Source organism: Vespula pensylvanica, chromosome 18 (assembly GCF_014466175.1).
Source record: "Vespula pensylvanica isolate Volc-1 chromosome 18, ASM1446617v1, whole genome shotgun sequence".
Taxonomy (NCBI): domain Eukaryota; kingdom Metazoa; phylum Arthropoda; class Insecta; order Hymenoptera; family Vespidae; genus Vespula; species Vespula pensylvanica.
The window spans coordinates 1119147-1136196 of NC_057702.1; the positions used below are offsets into that span (position 1 = coordinate 1119147).

The 17050-nt window shown below is 33.0% G+C and overlaps 1 protein-coding gene across 7 annotated transcripts in view; it reads right to left on the reverse strand.

The window, feature by feature from the left end:
- Positions 1-87: 87 nt before the first annotated feature.
- LOC122635558 (dentin sialophosphoprotein-like) overlaps positions 88-17050 on the reverse strand; it is a 22400-nt gene continuing 5437 nt past the window's right edge. For 6 of the 7 annotated variants that reach the window (XM_043825905.1, XM_043825900.1, XM_043825901.1 and 3 more), the window contains 13 exons: positions 14438-14528; positions 13872-14221; positions 13413-13628; positions 11397-11436; positions 5009-5142; positions 4858-4906; positions 2819-2956; positions 2596-2748; positions 2343-2521; positions 2048-2251; positions 1798-1944; positions 1627-1720; positions 88-1502 (listed from right to left, as the gene is read on the reverse strand). In XM_043825905.1, the coding sequence (XP_043681840.1) occupies positions 1219-1502; positions 1627-1720; positions 1798-1944; positions 2048-2251; positions 2343-2521; positions 2596-2748; positions 2819-2956; positions 4858-4906; positions 5009-5142; positions 11397-11436; positions 13413-13628; positions 13872-14221; positions 14438-14528 (2079 nt within the window). In that variant the 3' untranslated portion in view covers positions 88-1218. The remainder of the gene's footprint in view (positions 1503-1626; positions 1721-1797; positions 1945-2047; positions 2252-2342; positions 2522-2595; positions 2749-2818; positions 2957-4857; positions 4907-5008; positions 5143-11396; positions 11437-13412; positions 13629-13871; positions 14222-14437; positions 14529-17050) is intronic. The other variant, XM_043825903.1, reaches the window with a different exon arrangement.

Below are 17050 nucleotides of genomic sequence, written 5' to 3' on the forward strand. Positions count from 1 at the left end.
ATAATAATAATAATAATAATAATAAAAGAAATTTCCTATTAATTTATAAAATACATACAAGGTAATCTGAAGAAAGCATTAGAGCAGTGAAAATACAAAGATAATAATTTATAGTGTATACTTTTAATACAGTTGTAAGAGAATGATTTTCAGCGTGAGTACTACACTCGTATTTTATCTATCTCCTGCGTTTTAAGTTCATATATTTGCCTGTGACTCGTTCTTCGCAAATATGTTTCATAACGAACATGAAGCCTTTCACTTTCATTTACCATCAATTTCATCATTTCATAGTCATTGGCAATTTCGGCTAATACAAGAAATAATTAAGAAAATCAATTTTCTCCTATTTTTATGATAGCATTATGCATTATAATGTGTTGTTATTGCTTATTAATTTGATTATTTGAAAGATTGTTCATACATTATATGAAATTGTTAGCTTTAATGTAATATCAATCAGTGATAGCAGTAATAAGCGTCTCAAAAGCGAGCGCTCATGTTCGTTGAATGTTATTTATATTCTTATCGATATTATTTTGCTTCTAGCATATTATAGAAGCTTAATAACATAAGAAAAAAAAAAAAAAAAAGAAAGAAAGAAAAAAGAGAAAAGAAAATCGGAATATTTCTTCTCTTCCTGCAAAAGAATATAATTGTAAAAAAAAGCGACATAAAGTATAGATGTAATTAATGGCTTATTTCACTACTCGTTTTATCACAATGCTTGTAAAACATCCCTAGTAATGACTTTTTAAAAGGGCACGAAGAATTCATATCCTGAGCGAACAATGGCCCATTAACCATTCTTTAGTGAGAAGCTCGAACGTTAATCGCTACGTACAGAGCGATCACGTTAGAAAACCTAATCTTAAACATCTTTATACATTACAGAGCATGTCTCACCGTATTTTCACACATCTAGTGATAGGTCCACATAGGTCGTGATTCTCGACTGGTGTTCTTCTTCCATTTAAACTTACAAATTTTAACCACAAAGACAACAATGATCAGTATTGTATACTCACGAACTAAAAAACATGAGCGCTAATAAAATTACTCTATATAACATCGTTTTTTCTCTCTATGTGATAAACTTATACGATTCAACTTTCCCTCAATTTTTTCTTGTCATGATGCAATTACCACGGTCTACGAGTGAAGCAATAATATCTATACTTCACACAATTTCACTGTAGAAGTGAATCATTAAATGTTTCATTCCCCGCCAGAAACAGTCACTTCTCGCCAAGAAGGTTCTTGAGATGGTTTAACGATAGTCGATGAAGATTCCGAAATATCTAAAGCTGCTGGACTGGAAGGTGGTGTTGGTATTGAGGGCACGTCTCTCGAATTACTGTTACCTGTTTCATTTTGTTCAGTTTCAAGTTCACCATCAACGTTTGTTGTTGTAGTTTCGACCTCAGAATTTGTAACTTTGGATGTAACTGAGTCTTGTGCTCTTAACGATGAACCATCTTTAGCATTGATGCTATCCTCGCCTATATATCAATATCATTAATTGTTTACGAATGTTTATAATTATGAGTAAATAACTAATTATTTTGATGCCAGTTTTCAAATAAAAATAAAACAGTCGGTGATAAATGAAAAAGTTCTACTTACCACACGGCCTAAGAACCAAATAATATAATAGGTCAGATAGAGAAATTATACCAATTACTTTGTCTGCATCATCTACCACTACAAGTCTATGGACCTAAAAGGTACGAAATAATTTCATCAAAAACTGCACCTCTTTTTTCATAATTATTCTTCTAAATTTTTTCTAGATACCTCTGCTCTTACAATTCTTTCCATAACAGTAAATAATGTCTCATCTAATTTACAACTTTGAACACCTTCGAACCATTCGTTCCTGTGTTCATTAGCAGCTCGCAACGATACATCTAAATTATTGTATGTTTTTTCAGCTGCTAGATTCTACATGGAAAGAAAAGAAAAAAAAAAAAAGAAAAAAGAATAAACATATTGTGATCATAGAAGAAAGGTAATTAAAAATAGATTAATGCAAGAAATGACTTACGATAACATCGAACTTGGAATAAATATTAACTAGTTTTCCTTCCGCATCGATAACTGGTAATGCAGAGACCCTCCTTTCAACGAATTTTTTGAGAGCTAAAATTATGCTAGTTTCTTCCGTTGCTGTTTCTATATCATCGAAAGTTCCTATCCTAAGTTCCCTAAGCGTTTTATTAGTAAAGGATGGTTTTGGTAATTCATGAATCTGCATTTAAAAAGTGAATTAATAGATTAAATTCCATTATCGTTATACGTTCAGTCAATTAGATACGTGAGATTAAATTACCAAAACTTACATAAAGGAACAAAAACCTTAATATTCGTTTGTGTGTTAAAATATAAAGCACATTGCCAGTATCAGGATCAATCACTGGCAAACGATGAATCCTGTTTTGTATTAAAGTTCTGATAGCTTCGTACAAAGATGCATCAGGACCAATGCTCACCAATGGATGAACTTGATCCTTTAATACTTCTGAAATAATAAAACATTTACTCGTAATTTATATAATATTACAAATATATTTACAATCAAAGAAAGATATTTACTTCTCCAAGTATCTAATTCATGTTCCTCTAATTCATCCATTGTAACAGACGGACTCGTATAATACATTTGAAGAATTTTTATAAAATCTGTTATGGTCAACATGCCAACGAATTCTTGCCTTGCGCTATCCCATAAAGGTGCAGCTCTTACTCCTTAAAAATGATCAAAGAAAAATTAAAAATCCTATAAAATTCTATAAAAATAATCATTTGAATTACTCACCATTGTATACAAGAGCAAAGAAGGCTTTCTTCACAAGAAGATGTGTATCAAATACGACTAATTTTGCACTGGTCGGTATCAGATCATAACACTTGTGAAATTTGAAAAATTTAACATATATCTGCGACTCATCTTCTTCTAAAATTATAAACAAAAGAAAAACATGGAGGTTTTTAAAACATCTTCATTGATTATTTCAGAAACTATAATTCACGTAACATCGCAAAGAATCAAGGATTGCACAAAGGAATCAAGTATCACCATACATCAGAGATAGATTCTTGATGATCGCACCTTTGGAAAGAATCCAAGCAAGTTCGTCTTCGAGGGGTGGGTTTTCAAGTTCAAATTCTTTGATAAGGTCCTTGGAATAAACGGGATCATCCTCCTGACTCCACCAACTGGATGCAACGTGTCTGAGAGCGGCACGGATGCTTTCAGAATTGGAATAGTAATGTAAAGCTAACATTATTATTATCTATTGCCATCGTTTGGATGATCGAATGGATAATAACACACAAAATCACATAGATTCCAAACGAAATTTAGAGCTCGTTGGTGAACAGTTTGAATGATCAGCAATAGCAATCGCTGATCGAAGTTTCCTTTCTTCGATCGAAGCACGTCGTTCAATATGAATCGCATTATCGAAGAAGCCGGAAGACGTTTCCGGTGATAGTTTGATGATATCGATGATAATAAGGACTCATTCAAACGAATGCTGATGTTGTTGATCACGAATTAAAGACCAACATATTGAGAGACAAACGAAACGTTCTTTTACATCTACGCGTCAGTGTCAATCACTAAACAATCTATTCTTAAATCGAATTGCATTCTAATGTTGAGGAATATAGTTGTTGCAGGTGGAAGAAGCACACGTCAAGCCCTAACAACACCAACAGCCGATGCCGCTAATCGTTCGCCCTGGCCTTTATAATTCTCCTTCCAATTCGCAAGGTTTATCTTTAAACTCTCCCACCATCCTCACCTTCTGCTTTACTCTATACACTTGCGCCATATACGTACGATTGATTTTCGACGATAATATTTACGAACGTTGTAAGACAAGTCAAAACTTGTTACTCTATTCAAATAAAAATATCGATACAAAGAAATGTGGATTGTAAAAAGATTCCAAATTAAAAAAAAAAGAAGTAAAAAAGAAAGAGAAAGAAAAAAGAATAAAAGGAAACTGCCGTTGTTTAATGCAAACTTAACGATGTTTAAAGGAATAAAAAGAAAAAAAAAGAAGGCTCGTCGAACGACGATATAATTAATTAATTGAATGAGCAGAGCGTTCGAGTGTAAAATCACTCCTGTAGCATCGATAACAATAATAACTCGTTGATTATAAACGAACCGGTAGCAGCTTATGTATCAACGTTGATATGACAATTACGTCCAGTTTTATCGGTAATACGTTTCAAACGATAGGAATTAAAAGATGACGCCAATGCGAATAGAATTATCTTCGAATAAAGAAGTTACATTTTCTTCTATTTTGTGTTAATTTTTCAAAAAAAAAAAAAGAGAGAGAGAGAGAGAAAGACACACCTATCTCAACAGAAATCTCCTCTTTCTCTTAAACTGTCGCGAACTTGGTCAGCTTCATTGCTGATGAAGCAAGTAACTGATTCGCTCAGCGCGAACAGAGTTACAATATTCTCTCGGTTCGTTCGTATGTATACGTGTTCTGTTAGAGTCCTCGTCGTATCATTCGTGCCAAGAATAACTCGAACTTGCCAAGAAAAAATTTGACTGCGTTTCGTGTTCTTAGACCTGACAAATGCGAAGCGATCCCTGCCTGTTCGCCCGTTTGCCTAATTCAAGTGAAAATTCCTTTTATTTTTTTGGATTGATACGATAAAAAATTAACGACAAACTCTTCCATTACTTTTTTGTTTCTTTTTTCACATTTTCTTTCCACGTACATTTTCTAAAATGTTATTATTATGTTAGTGCAATCATAAAATTCTTTGCGATAAGACACGTTTCTATGAACTTTGCACTTGATAAGAATAGCTAAATGAACTTACCAAGATCAGAAAGGGAAACCTTTTCTAAGAACGGGTCCACAACTGGTAGCTGTGAGATAAAAAAAAAATAGAAGGATCAAATAATTGCTGCTTAATTTCACTTGATAAAGGTGAGAACGGGAGTCACCCTTTCGTAAAACATTAAGCTTACCCCTCGTGCATCTCTGAAGAGTATGGCAGCGTGAATTGGATCAAGACACGCATCTGATGCTCTGTGCGGTATCGCTGGGGTTCCTAACGATAATCTTCTCGGTCCAGGATCTAAAGAACTTCTTCTAATAGCACCTAAATCAATCATATTCGCATCATACAAGTTAAACGTAATCTGATCAAAAATGATAAATGATCAAAGAGAGAGAGAGAGAGAGAGAGAGAGAGAGAGAAAAGAAAGAGAACGTTTGTATTTCCAGCAAAATTCAATCGAAGATGACGAGGATTTTTTATCGAGCATTTTCATCAATCGCAAAAGCAAGATCGATAAGGACGAAACTTATTAAGCTCTAGAAAGAATTATTCGCGCGAAGATAGATCTTCCTTTCTGGTTACCTTGGCTCAATATACTCTCGTAGATTCGATAAGTCGTTTCGCAGTCAATTTCGCGATGATTTGCTGGACGAGCACCCCCGTCGAGACTCTGACTCCTATTACGAAATTCGTCCTCCCTTTTTCTTGGTGTTTCCTGACATTCACTCTGTCTTCTTATATGACCGAGCCTTCTACCAAAGTGTCTAATCATTTCCTGTATACCGTGATGATGATTATGAGAGTGATGATGTTTCTCGTGTTCTCCAGTTGGACTCGGTGAAGCTGGTGAACTTCTTCCACTCCCAGTTTGTTGTTGTTGCTGATGAAAGTAATTGTGAATAGGAGGATGAAGCTGATTCTGATGATGCTGCTGTTGCTGATGATGATGTTGATGATGATGTTGATGTTGATGATGATGATGATGATGATAATGATGCAATCTGGTCTGATGATTCTGACCACTACCATGAATGGTATGATAAACCGGTTGGTTATGATGTAGGGGATGATGATGATCCAAAAGCAAACTATTATAATTAGATGGACGATGTGATAATCGATAGGTCGAACTGACCGACCCACGAGATATTGCGTTCTCTCGAAGGCAGAATTTATTACTGGCACTATCTCCTTGATTCAAAAGTTCATGCAAAATTCGTGTATCCTGTTGGCGAGCATCGCCAGATGAATTCAAGGACGATGACGAATTTTTTAAATCCTGCCGATTGCTTCTAGGATTTTCATTGTTATTGTTGGAATTATGATGAGATAATAGATGACTTAATCCATGCATCTTTAATCCTCTTTTATGTATATTTATATTTTTCTTTTTCTTGATTATATATAAATTCGTTTACTTTTCAATCTTCTCGATATATAGTAATCTTCTTTTCCTCATTATTATCTTCGTTATTTTCGACGATGAAATATAATCGAGCTGCGGAGAATTATAAAGAATAAACATAACCGATCATTTTCTTTCAAGGTCTTCGAAAGTAGAAACGTTTTGATTTTCATTATTATCTCACTGTTTTGATCATTCTTCTTATCAATTTTATCATCTTATAAGGTAAATGATCATGAAGGATAAATCAAGGAATGGATTTATCAATTTATTTCCTCCGACTATGTTCACGCACACACACACCTCTTGGCAAAAAATTAAAGCGATTTTTTATAAAACTAAATTATTTTCAGTTTTTATAAGATCACCAAGAGTTTGATATATTTATTTACAGAAGTAGTTTTTTAATTAATCTTTAAATATATCAGTAGTCGTATTGAATAGTCTTAGTATAATCTTATTTACAAATACTTTCAATGATAATAGAGATGATGGTGATCATGATGACGACGACGACTAACTTCGAAGTTTCTAATTCGATTTCAAATTCGGTAGTAGGAAACATTAGTATTAGAACAGTTAACTATAAAATTGAGACAGGAAAGTAGCTGAGATATGAGACTAAATCATCTCGCAAGGACAAAATTGCCAATCAACCAATATGCACCAAATGTTCTTATTCATTTTATGAAAGCTTAGATATAGATCATCGAAATGCTAATCGTTGCATATAAATATATGTACATATATAGGGTGGGTCAAAAGTATCAAGGTGATTTAAAAAATCAATTACTTTCTGGCGACTTTGTAGAGTTTCAGTTAAATTTCGTAGTTTTACAAGTTAGGCCTTGTAGTTTCGTGATATTAAAAAATAAAAAAAAAATAATAAGTAAATAAAAAAGATCATTGGCCTAAAACATCTCCGCAAGATAATTAATTTTTAAAATCACTTAAGAACTGTTGATTCATTTAGGAGCTTTTTATCCACCCTGTATATACATATATATGACGAAAGGGCGCAACTGAGAGAGAAACAGAGAGAGAAAGAGAGACGATGACGATGATGATCTTGACCGAGAAACCTTGGCTCGTTAATTCAGCACGTGTTCAAAGAGTACGACTTTGTTCACGTTCTACCTCTAACAATTTTCAAACGTTTTTCTTAAATTGAAATAAAATTAATTTCATACAATTAGAGAAATTGTTTAGAAAAAAAATGATTTGTTCCGTTAAAGATCAAATAACAACGTAGATATTTTTGAGACAGGAGATTTGCTTCTTGATCTTACAATTGCTATTGTACACTTGTTCATATCTATTATATATTATCAAGATTATATGTCTCGGTCAAAAGAGCTTCTACGTTTTATAAGTTGGAAACTTCCCAATTTTTCGACAAGTGGGTCGTCGAAAATGTATATTTTTGGGTCATAGGAGAGAGGAACTAGGATATTCTATCGATCCCTTTTGCCAGACTTTCGAATTGAACTATCGGTTACATCGTTTCAACATATTGAAAATGATGTAAAAAACGTATGCAGTCTTATCTTTTGCTCCATAATATATATATATATATATATATTAGAAAAAAAGAAAGGTAAATATAAAAGATAATGTGACATTCTAATCACCGAAGATAAGAATCGAAAGTTCGATTTACAAACTTTTCAAAGATAAATCAAGAAAATAACTAAATGCTTTTAGCAACTAACGCATAAAAAAAGTAAGAGGAATTTGTTATGTTTACATTTTTGCTTTTTCTTTAATTTAACGAGAGGGGAAGTAATAATACTGTTATCTATATATTGATACCAAAAATAGCAAACCGGATTGAAGAAAAAGAACATTGACACGTGAATAAAATGTCAAGAGAACGAAGTATTTGCTATGGAAACATAATATAGATATATCTGCTGTGCTTTCAAGCAAACTTTTACATGGGCACAGTTGAATCTTTCAAGGACAAAAGCCTCAAGAACGATCACATTTCTTTTTTTCTCCTTCTTTCTCTTTGATTTAAAACGTATAAAAGATGTACCTACAACGTTACGATCTCGAATGACATTGAGTACACAGCACAACACGACAACGATATGAATAAACAATAATACCATCGGACTTAATAAAAAGAAAAATAAATTAATTAATTAATTAAAAGAAAAAGAAGATTAATGAAAAAAAATTGTGAAAAGTGAAAACCTGTTTGAGATTTCGTTCAGCAACTTTTAATATTAAACAATCCTTTAAAAACTCGTGGATTAACATATAAAGTACTTGGATGGTTTAAAAATAAATTACTTTTCGCGAAATTTTTTAGGTTAATTTTTGTTTCAAATCGTAAAACTACAAACTTCGAAAAAGTCTCGAAAAAGAATAATAGATCTTTTTAATAATCTAAGAACTTTTGGCCCACCCTGTATACATATGTACATGCAATAACTGCAGTAGAATATTTCTACTTATGTATTACTTTACATAAGCGTCTTGCAGAATTGTTAATGCAGGTGAGGAGGCAACAAAACTGCCGTCTGTCTATTCTCAGAAACGTGTATGTATGTGTGTTACACAAATGCAACGAGATCGTAATTGCATCATTTCTACGTTTTTCCTTATTTCATCTTAGTTGGAACTCTTTTTTGTCGTTGAAATGACTCGTGTTGAATTAATAAAAGATAAAATGGTCCTTTGATCGATTCGTCGATAGAAATTCATCTATAAACGCCATTTTCATGCACGAAAATACAGTTTATATATCGAGACAGTATTGTTTTACAAGAGGTTCATATTTCTTTTCGTTACAAAATTTGCTACCGTTTGCACATAACTTTGAATAATGCGAAATTCGTGACAACTGGTGTGTGTGTGTGTGTGTGTGTGTGTGTGTGTATACACACACACGACGCAATATATATAAAAAATAATAAAAATAAAAAATAAGTTACCCCATAATAATCGTCATAATTCTATAAAGGTGAGTACTAATTTAGGACACGTCGTTAGAGTAGAATCGTACGGATGCGTCACAGCGACAAGACCGCAGCAGCAGAGTGGGGAGGTTAAGTCGAAGAAGGAGATTCTTCTCGCGTTATGTTGTTTTTCTTGTCCGTTTCTCGTATATGCTTCGTATTTTCTCTTCGAGGAGAAGAAACGAAAAAAAGAAGAGGACATACAAATTTGTATTTCAACGAAGTCTAAGAACAGCGCGTCAAAGGACTATTTTCATTCGCTAGTCGACAATGCGACGTTCGTTCATTGGTCAAGGTCACAGCCGATGACAACTACCTTCCTTGTTTACTATTTGGGAAGGAACGAAAAGCTAACACAGTTATATGTTTACATACGACGTAGAACGTTTACGAACATGATCTACCTTCTTAATTAATTCTAATTGTTATTAGAACGATGCATATGTTTTCTTTGGTTAGGTTCTCTTTATGGTTTATTCTAAACGAACGACGTAGAATTCGAAACGACCTAGAAAAAAGGAGGAACTCTCTTTCTCTCTTTCTCTCTTTCTCAATAAAACCTTGATTGTAAGAACGTTCACAAAGAGCAGATGTTAAATAAGAATAATATGCGTGTGTGTATATGTGTGACGAGAAAATGTAAGCGACAAAAGGGGAAATAAAAAGTGGGTGAACGTTGCAACGTCTATATATGAGAGAGAACATAAGCTATTAGATTCCTCTAATTTCTCACGACAAAGAGCATGATTAAAGAAAGATACACCAGTGAGATACTAAAACAATGACATACTTTCGTTTCATAAAAATAATTAAACCGGGATAATGAAGAATTATTAAATTTGTAGATTACAGAAACATCGTGTGTTAAGGTTATGTCGAAGAGTCCACGAAAAAAAACATCGATATTTATGCACACAGATAAATTATTTTTTCTATCACTTAACTGCTTTTCAAAATCATTTCGATTCTCGAAGACCATCCAAAGACATTCTGTGATCGACTTACGTTTTCAAAATTGTAACACGAAGGAGTGAAATAAGAAGACCTAAGACGTAGATTTATCTTGAGAAGACGTTCTGCGACAAAATTTTCAAGACGCGTAGAAAAAACGAATTTCTTCCTTTACTATCTTCATAAAAAATTTACTTCACAATTTAACGCCACAAATCTCACGAAAAAACACTGAATATTAAATATGCACACAAGATCAGAAAGAAAAGCGTTAGATCTATGTTATACCGAGCGGCTCCTTAATTTCATCTTCATTCTCTCTTCGACTTCGGCTTTTGACGAAAATGCACGAACCTGTTTTCACTTTCGATCACTTTTATTCCGCTTTTCAATCGAGTTTTACATTCGACGATATTGGAAGGGATTCGTTAAGTATTTGGAACACTGTGTTCGAAAGTAATACAAAAAGAAAGAAAACAAAAAACAAACGTTGAGATTAACTGAGAGTAAAAGAGAACTCTGTTGATAGGGCTAACACTTTTTAACGAATCACAAGGATGAAGAAGGCGCCACCGGCAGAGACTCAACCAAACGAATCCCGATTATATACCCAAGTTAGTTAGAAAATCGCGCGCTCGTGACTCGAAGACTTCAGAGAGAGAGAGAAAGAGAGAGAGAGAGAGAAAGAAACTCGTTCGATTCCTCCTCTCATCCCTTTCTACTCCATTACTTTCTATCCCCACTTTTTTCGCAATGCTGTCGAATCTTTCAGTTCGAAAATAGCGCAGTTTTTAAATCAACCAATCACGCGCATACCACTCGAGTCAAGAATTGAACCGATGCGCATAATATAAAACAGACCAATCGCGAGTAATCATACGTGGTGCCGCTAAGCGGAATCTTTTGGAAACACTTTGAAAATTTATTAATCGATCCACGTGATTCTCGAAACTACAAAAGCGCGGCAAACGATGTATACATAACACATAAATTTCCATATTTTTCACAGCTGTCCACTTCGTCCTCGTTCTTGTTGCTATTACAATGATGATAATGCTCGATAAAGCTAGCTGCGTGTATGCGAAAGTTTTTATATGTACATATCAATCGTCATCGGTGTTATCATTTACGCCGTACGGTAATATCTCGCAATAAAGCTAACGTGTAAATATGTATGTACGTTAAATAGAATATGAAGAAGATTATTTGACGTCACTCTCATCGTTTTTTAAAGTAGTATGCAAATTACTCACCTTGCGCAGCTACCTGTGCTTGATGTTGGGCTGCTGCTCTCTGCAATGAAAGAAAAAAAACTGTTAAAAATTCTATTCTTTGATCAAATAAAATAAAGAGAAAGAGAAGAAAATAAAAGAATTAAAATTGTAGAAACTAGGAAAACAAAGATTAAAAAATGTTTTTTTTTTTTTTTTGTCACCGATACAAGAAAATATAAGAAGAAAACTTTAGGAAATACATTTTGTAAAATCAGACGAATGCCAGAAGCTTCTAGGGTCTTCGAATCCAAAGAGCGACTTCTAGGTTTTGGGGTAAAATAATCATCTCTCTTGCCACTTTTAATCCATCGAAAATAGGATGACATATTGAATTCTCTTATATTTTTCAGACTATCAATGAGAAGTCTTGTACAAGTTTTTTGTCAGCGATCGATCTAGATGAATATGTTTATTGAATGTAAATGTACATTGTATTATGAAGCTAGTATCTTGTTCCACTAATTTACTAATTAAAAGAAACAAGGAAAAAAAAGAATAAGAAAAAAAAAAAACTACACTTATTATTTATTACGGTTAACACACGATGCTATAAATTCCGAATATATAAACACAAGCGTGTTATCGAAACACGTGAAAGAAAAAAAAAAAAAAATTAGATAAACAAATTTTAGCCTTCCGAACGAAAATATGTATATTACGCACTCGTGCATTTTATCACTGATAAAACGCGTAGGCGTAGGCAAACGTTCGTTTCTTCGGCTTACATTAAATTAACGTAATTTCAATTACAAATCGTTGATGAAAAAAGAAGGGGAAAAAAAAGAAAGAAAAAAGTGATACATAAAATCAATAATTTTGTTTAATACTATAGGTTATTTATAGCTCATAGTTAGATAATAATTTATTTATGATTTCTGAAAATATTTTATTCTATTTAAAAGCAATATGTATATATCTTTTTTAATCCTTTTTTTTTTTTCTTTGAAAGCAATAGAGACCGTTTTCAATTCTTTTCTCATTGAAAAAAGAATCTAAGTAATTCCACACGTGTCCGAACTTATACAGTCGCTAAAGAATATCGAGTCATCGGATGACCTTTCACCTCGAGCGAAACGTGTGGAATAACATGACTTACGCGTATTTTACGTCGGTTGACTCGTTAATTTTTTTCTCTTTTTATTATTAGAAAACCTGTTACAGAATTCTACCTACTGCAAGTTTTCACGTTGAAATGGATGCACATAAGAACGGGAGATCTTTTAACGTAACGTTACATCATAATTGTATTAATAAAAAATTCAAGGAGATACAGATATGAATACCAAAAATGTAAGAGAACTCGGATTTAAAATCGGTTGGAAAAATTCAATGAAATTTAAATTTATTTTTCTTGATCCAGATTCATTAAGAATGTAATAATTTTAAACTTTTTGTTTTATTTAATATATAAAAATAACCAAGATTGGTGTCCTTTTTATATTTTAATACGAAACAAAAATAGATAAATAATTAAAAAAAAATCACTGAACACGTTACAGCGGATTTCGAGGAGAATGTGAACACGTATTCTACGATTCGCGGATATTATTTAGAATCGGTATTCCCGAGCAGGTATGACTACGCACTGAGTATAAACGTATGTCGTTCTCTCTACGTCTCCGTTCTCACTACGCATCGCTAAAAAGAACGTGATATAAGCGCGAATATTACTCCCACCAATGCCGAGCTTGCTTGTATGTATATACACATGTATATATATGCCACGTATTCTTTCACAAACACCTAGCTAATCGAGTTTGTTTAAACAGTGTTTACCCAACGAGTAAACGTAAAGAATAACCATTAGGAGAGAAAACGATATCTCATTCTGCAGAAATCGTGATATTTCATTGATCAAAAAACTGTTAAGAAGAATTTATTTTTAGCATTAAAATAAATTTTTGACAAGATTTATGTAAAAGTACTACTAACGAAATTTATGTAGCCCCTTGTGTATCTGTTGCATTTCAAGTAATAACAATATATATAACTCACCGCTTTTCTTTTATCCTCTGCACTAAGAGCACTATGGCTTCTATGTCTGATCAAATCCATAACTTTGCTTACTGGATTCCTACTACTTTCAGATCCTGCTCTAGGTCTGCTACTTTGTTCTTTGGATTCTCTAGATTCTCTGGTATCTCTGTGGTGTTCCTTTTCTGTGTGTACATCACTTGATGAGCTTCCATGCGATCCCCTGTGAAGGGAATGCTATAAACAAGAAAAAACGTATTTTAATTGATATCTCTATAATATTGACGAATATATTAGAAGAAAAGATTTATTATCAAGTTATCTTCCTTCTAATTAATATTTCAGGTAATCCTATCAATGATTGATATCAGTAATACATTAATATGCAATTCTGATATAATTTCATTCTATTGCAGCTGTTCAACATGTCTATTATAATAATTAATTGAACATTTTATTAAACTTGACATTGACACATACCTGCACAGCACTCTTCATGTTTGCAATAATACTAGGCTTTCTTTTACTGGCATCGGATTTGCTCCTTGGTCTGAAGGCATCGAAAAGAGCTGGTTTTCTTGTAGGACTGGCTGTGTCGTCGACTGTACCACCACCGCTTCTTCTACGTTCTGCACTATTACTTCGACTGTTGCTACGACTAGTAGATCCCGAGCGTGTACCCGAAGCCTTTCTACCACCCTTGCTCGAACTGGACGAACTGGATGCTGAAGGTTCAGGATGTTGTTGGGGAAGTGGAGTGGATTTTCCTGATCCTGGAGCACTTCCAGGTGCTGGTTTTCTAATAGGTCTTGAATGAGAACCCCAAGTACCTAAACGCAAATATCGTTCATCAATACATGAAGTCCATTTTAAATGAACATCTTCAAAGTGTATATAAAATAGTTAGGATTTAACTTGAATTTTCATTACAAAAATAAGAAACTATGTATTTATAATTTAAATATTATTTTTAAGAAATATATATATGTACGTAATATATACTGAAGATCTGCCATACAATTTAGTGCTAGTTAATTGAAATTTACCTGCTCTTGGCCTATGGCCTTGTTCATTAGAAGCTTGATTAGTATCGGCATCTTCGGTAACTATAGTTGGCAATGGCTGTGAACCAAGTTCCTAAAAGCAAAAAAAGAGTATTATCTAAATACGGTAATAAGACTTTGAGAAAACTTTGAAACACTTAATCGATTTATATCTATTATAGAAATACATAGTTTTCCAGTATATTCCATAGTAATCTTCTATATAAGCCATATTCTGTTCAGGACATAGTAATTCGTGCATATTAAATACCCACATTGTAGAGATATAATCCTCCAAATTCTAATATATAATTTATAAGTCTTTGTAGTCGGCGGAAGTTCGATCTACAAAATCTAAACATGGAGTCACTTTGTAAAGTGTCTTGCAGTGTGTGTGTGTGTGTGTGTGTGTGTGTGTGTGTGTGTGTGTGTGTGTGTGTGTGTGTGTGTGTGTGTGTGTGTGTGTGTGTGTGTTGGATATATATATATATCCTATGTTTCATTGAAATATTAAAGGATAGTGTCCCAAGTTATACCAACAGCAAAGAGAGAATAAAAAATGATTGTCTTTTATATGTAGCATTTGCTTGTTCAATGATCCAAGAGTAATAAGAAGATACAAAACAATCTTTTTTCTTTTGCAATAAAATAAATATCTTCTAAAAATTCAAATCAATTAACTTATATTATAATAATTAATCCTAAAAAAATCTCTGGAATGTTTAAAACTACCTTATAAGTTCCATATTCTGGACAACGATCCAAGTAAGGCACAAGTGAATATTTTCTGACTCTTCCTAAAGAAACCGATGACATAATAAACCAATTAAATAAAAATTAAAAAAAAAAGGAAAACAAAAGTGCACTTATACCCGAATGTATCTGTATAACAAGAGTCATGTACCTATTGAGAGACTCTGATATTAACTGCCAATACGAATATGAACTCTTAGGGAAAAAAACGTAGAAGAATATATCTATATATTATCGCGAGCCGAGATCTCATCATTGGTCGATATCGATAATATTTCCACGGATGATCGTATAATCATAATGTTCGTTATCGAGTTCTTACAGATTACGATTTCGAAGAGAGGCTATACATATCTCTGTTGTCTATTAAACAAACTACACAACATCGATATTTATAAAATGATGAAAATATAATCGCGATTTGACGATCTAATTATAAAAGAAATCAAATCCGTTTGGTTTTCCTCTTCCTCTTCTTCTTCTTTTTCTCCTTTGATAGAAAAACATTGAGAATGAAGTATCTAATCTCCATTTGTTTTTCTTTTCTTTCTTTTTTTTTCCTCTACACAAGGATAACTCTTTCATAAATAGTTAAGCTAAGAATGTATATGTTATATACACGACTTATCTATTATGTACGTATATGTGATGACTCGTTATGAAAGAGTGAAATAGCGAGTAGTGTTACGATGGTAAACAAAAGATTTGCGATTATCAGAATTGTCGAATTAGCGAATTAAAAAGAATTCCTCTCTCATCCCGTTAAAAAATCTTTATAATCTTAATAGTTGTCTTGATATCGAGACGAGGTTAAATATTTTATGAATTTGAAGAGAAGAGTAAATAGATTATTTACGAAAAATCTACAATTGAATAAACAATATTACGAAGAGAAAACAACGACTTGGGACACTATAAAATAAAGAAAAAAAAATAATAATAAAGAAAAAAAGGAAAAGGAATGCTATATTATCAGAAGGATCCTATCTAATCGAATAAAAAAAAGCCTTTTTAACAATTTCAAAAATAAATATATCAATTATAAATGTTTTGCGTTCTACTATCACACGAAAAAAAAATCATTTCTAATTTATAGTAAAGATGAAATGTAACGATCAGGATGTTATATGCTAAAATGATGTCTCGTCACACACACACGCGCGCACGCACGCGCCACGCGTCCATACGAGCGCGCATCACACACATACACACACACATTCACACGCACACACACGAATGCGCGCGCGTACGCACGCACACACACACAATACATACCGGCGAAATATATTGCATGCCAATAAAAAAAGGAAAAGTGAATATATATCTCGTTGGATAATGACATTGATTTCATTTCTATCAATTGCGAAGTTCTACGAATAACCTTCCCCTATGTATAAATTATGTAATCTCTCTCTAATATCTGATGATCGTTGAGAAATATCAAAATAGAAGAATACATTATGCTTGATCGCCTAAGCCAAATACTACATACCAAAACAATGATTTTTTCTTCAACCAAACAAAATAGTAAGGGGTGTGCCGCTGTTGGTAGAACTTGGCGTAATGTTCTGAAATATAAAAGAGAGAATGTGACATATTTTCCAAGGCTTTACCTAACATATGAGAGAAAAAGAGAGAGAGATAGAGAGAGAGAAAGAGAGAGAGAGAGAGAGAGAAAGGAAGAGTGGGAAAAATAGAGAGAGAGAGAGAGAGAGAGAGAGAGAGAGAGAGAGACAGATTTTGTGTATTCAGTGTCAATGATGTTGAAGGTGACATACATATGTACTTAAGTACATATAAAAATGCATAATGAAAATCGTTATGTGTTGTGTTGCTACTCATAATAATAATAATAATAATAAT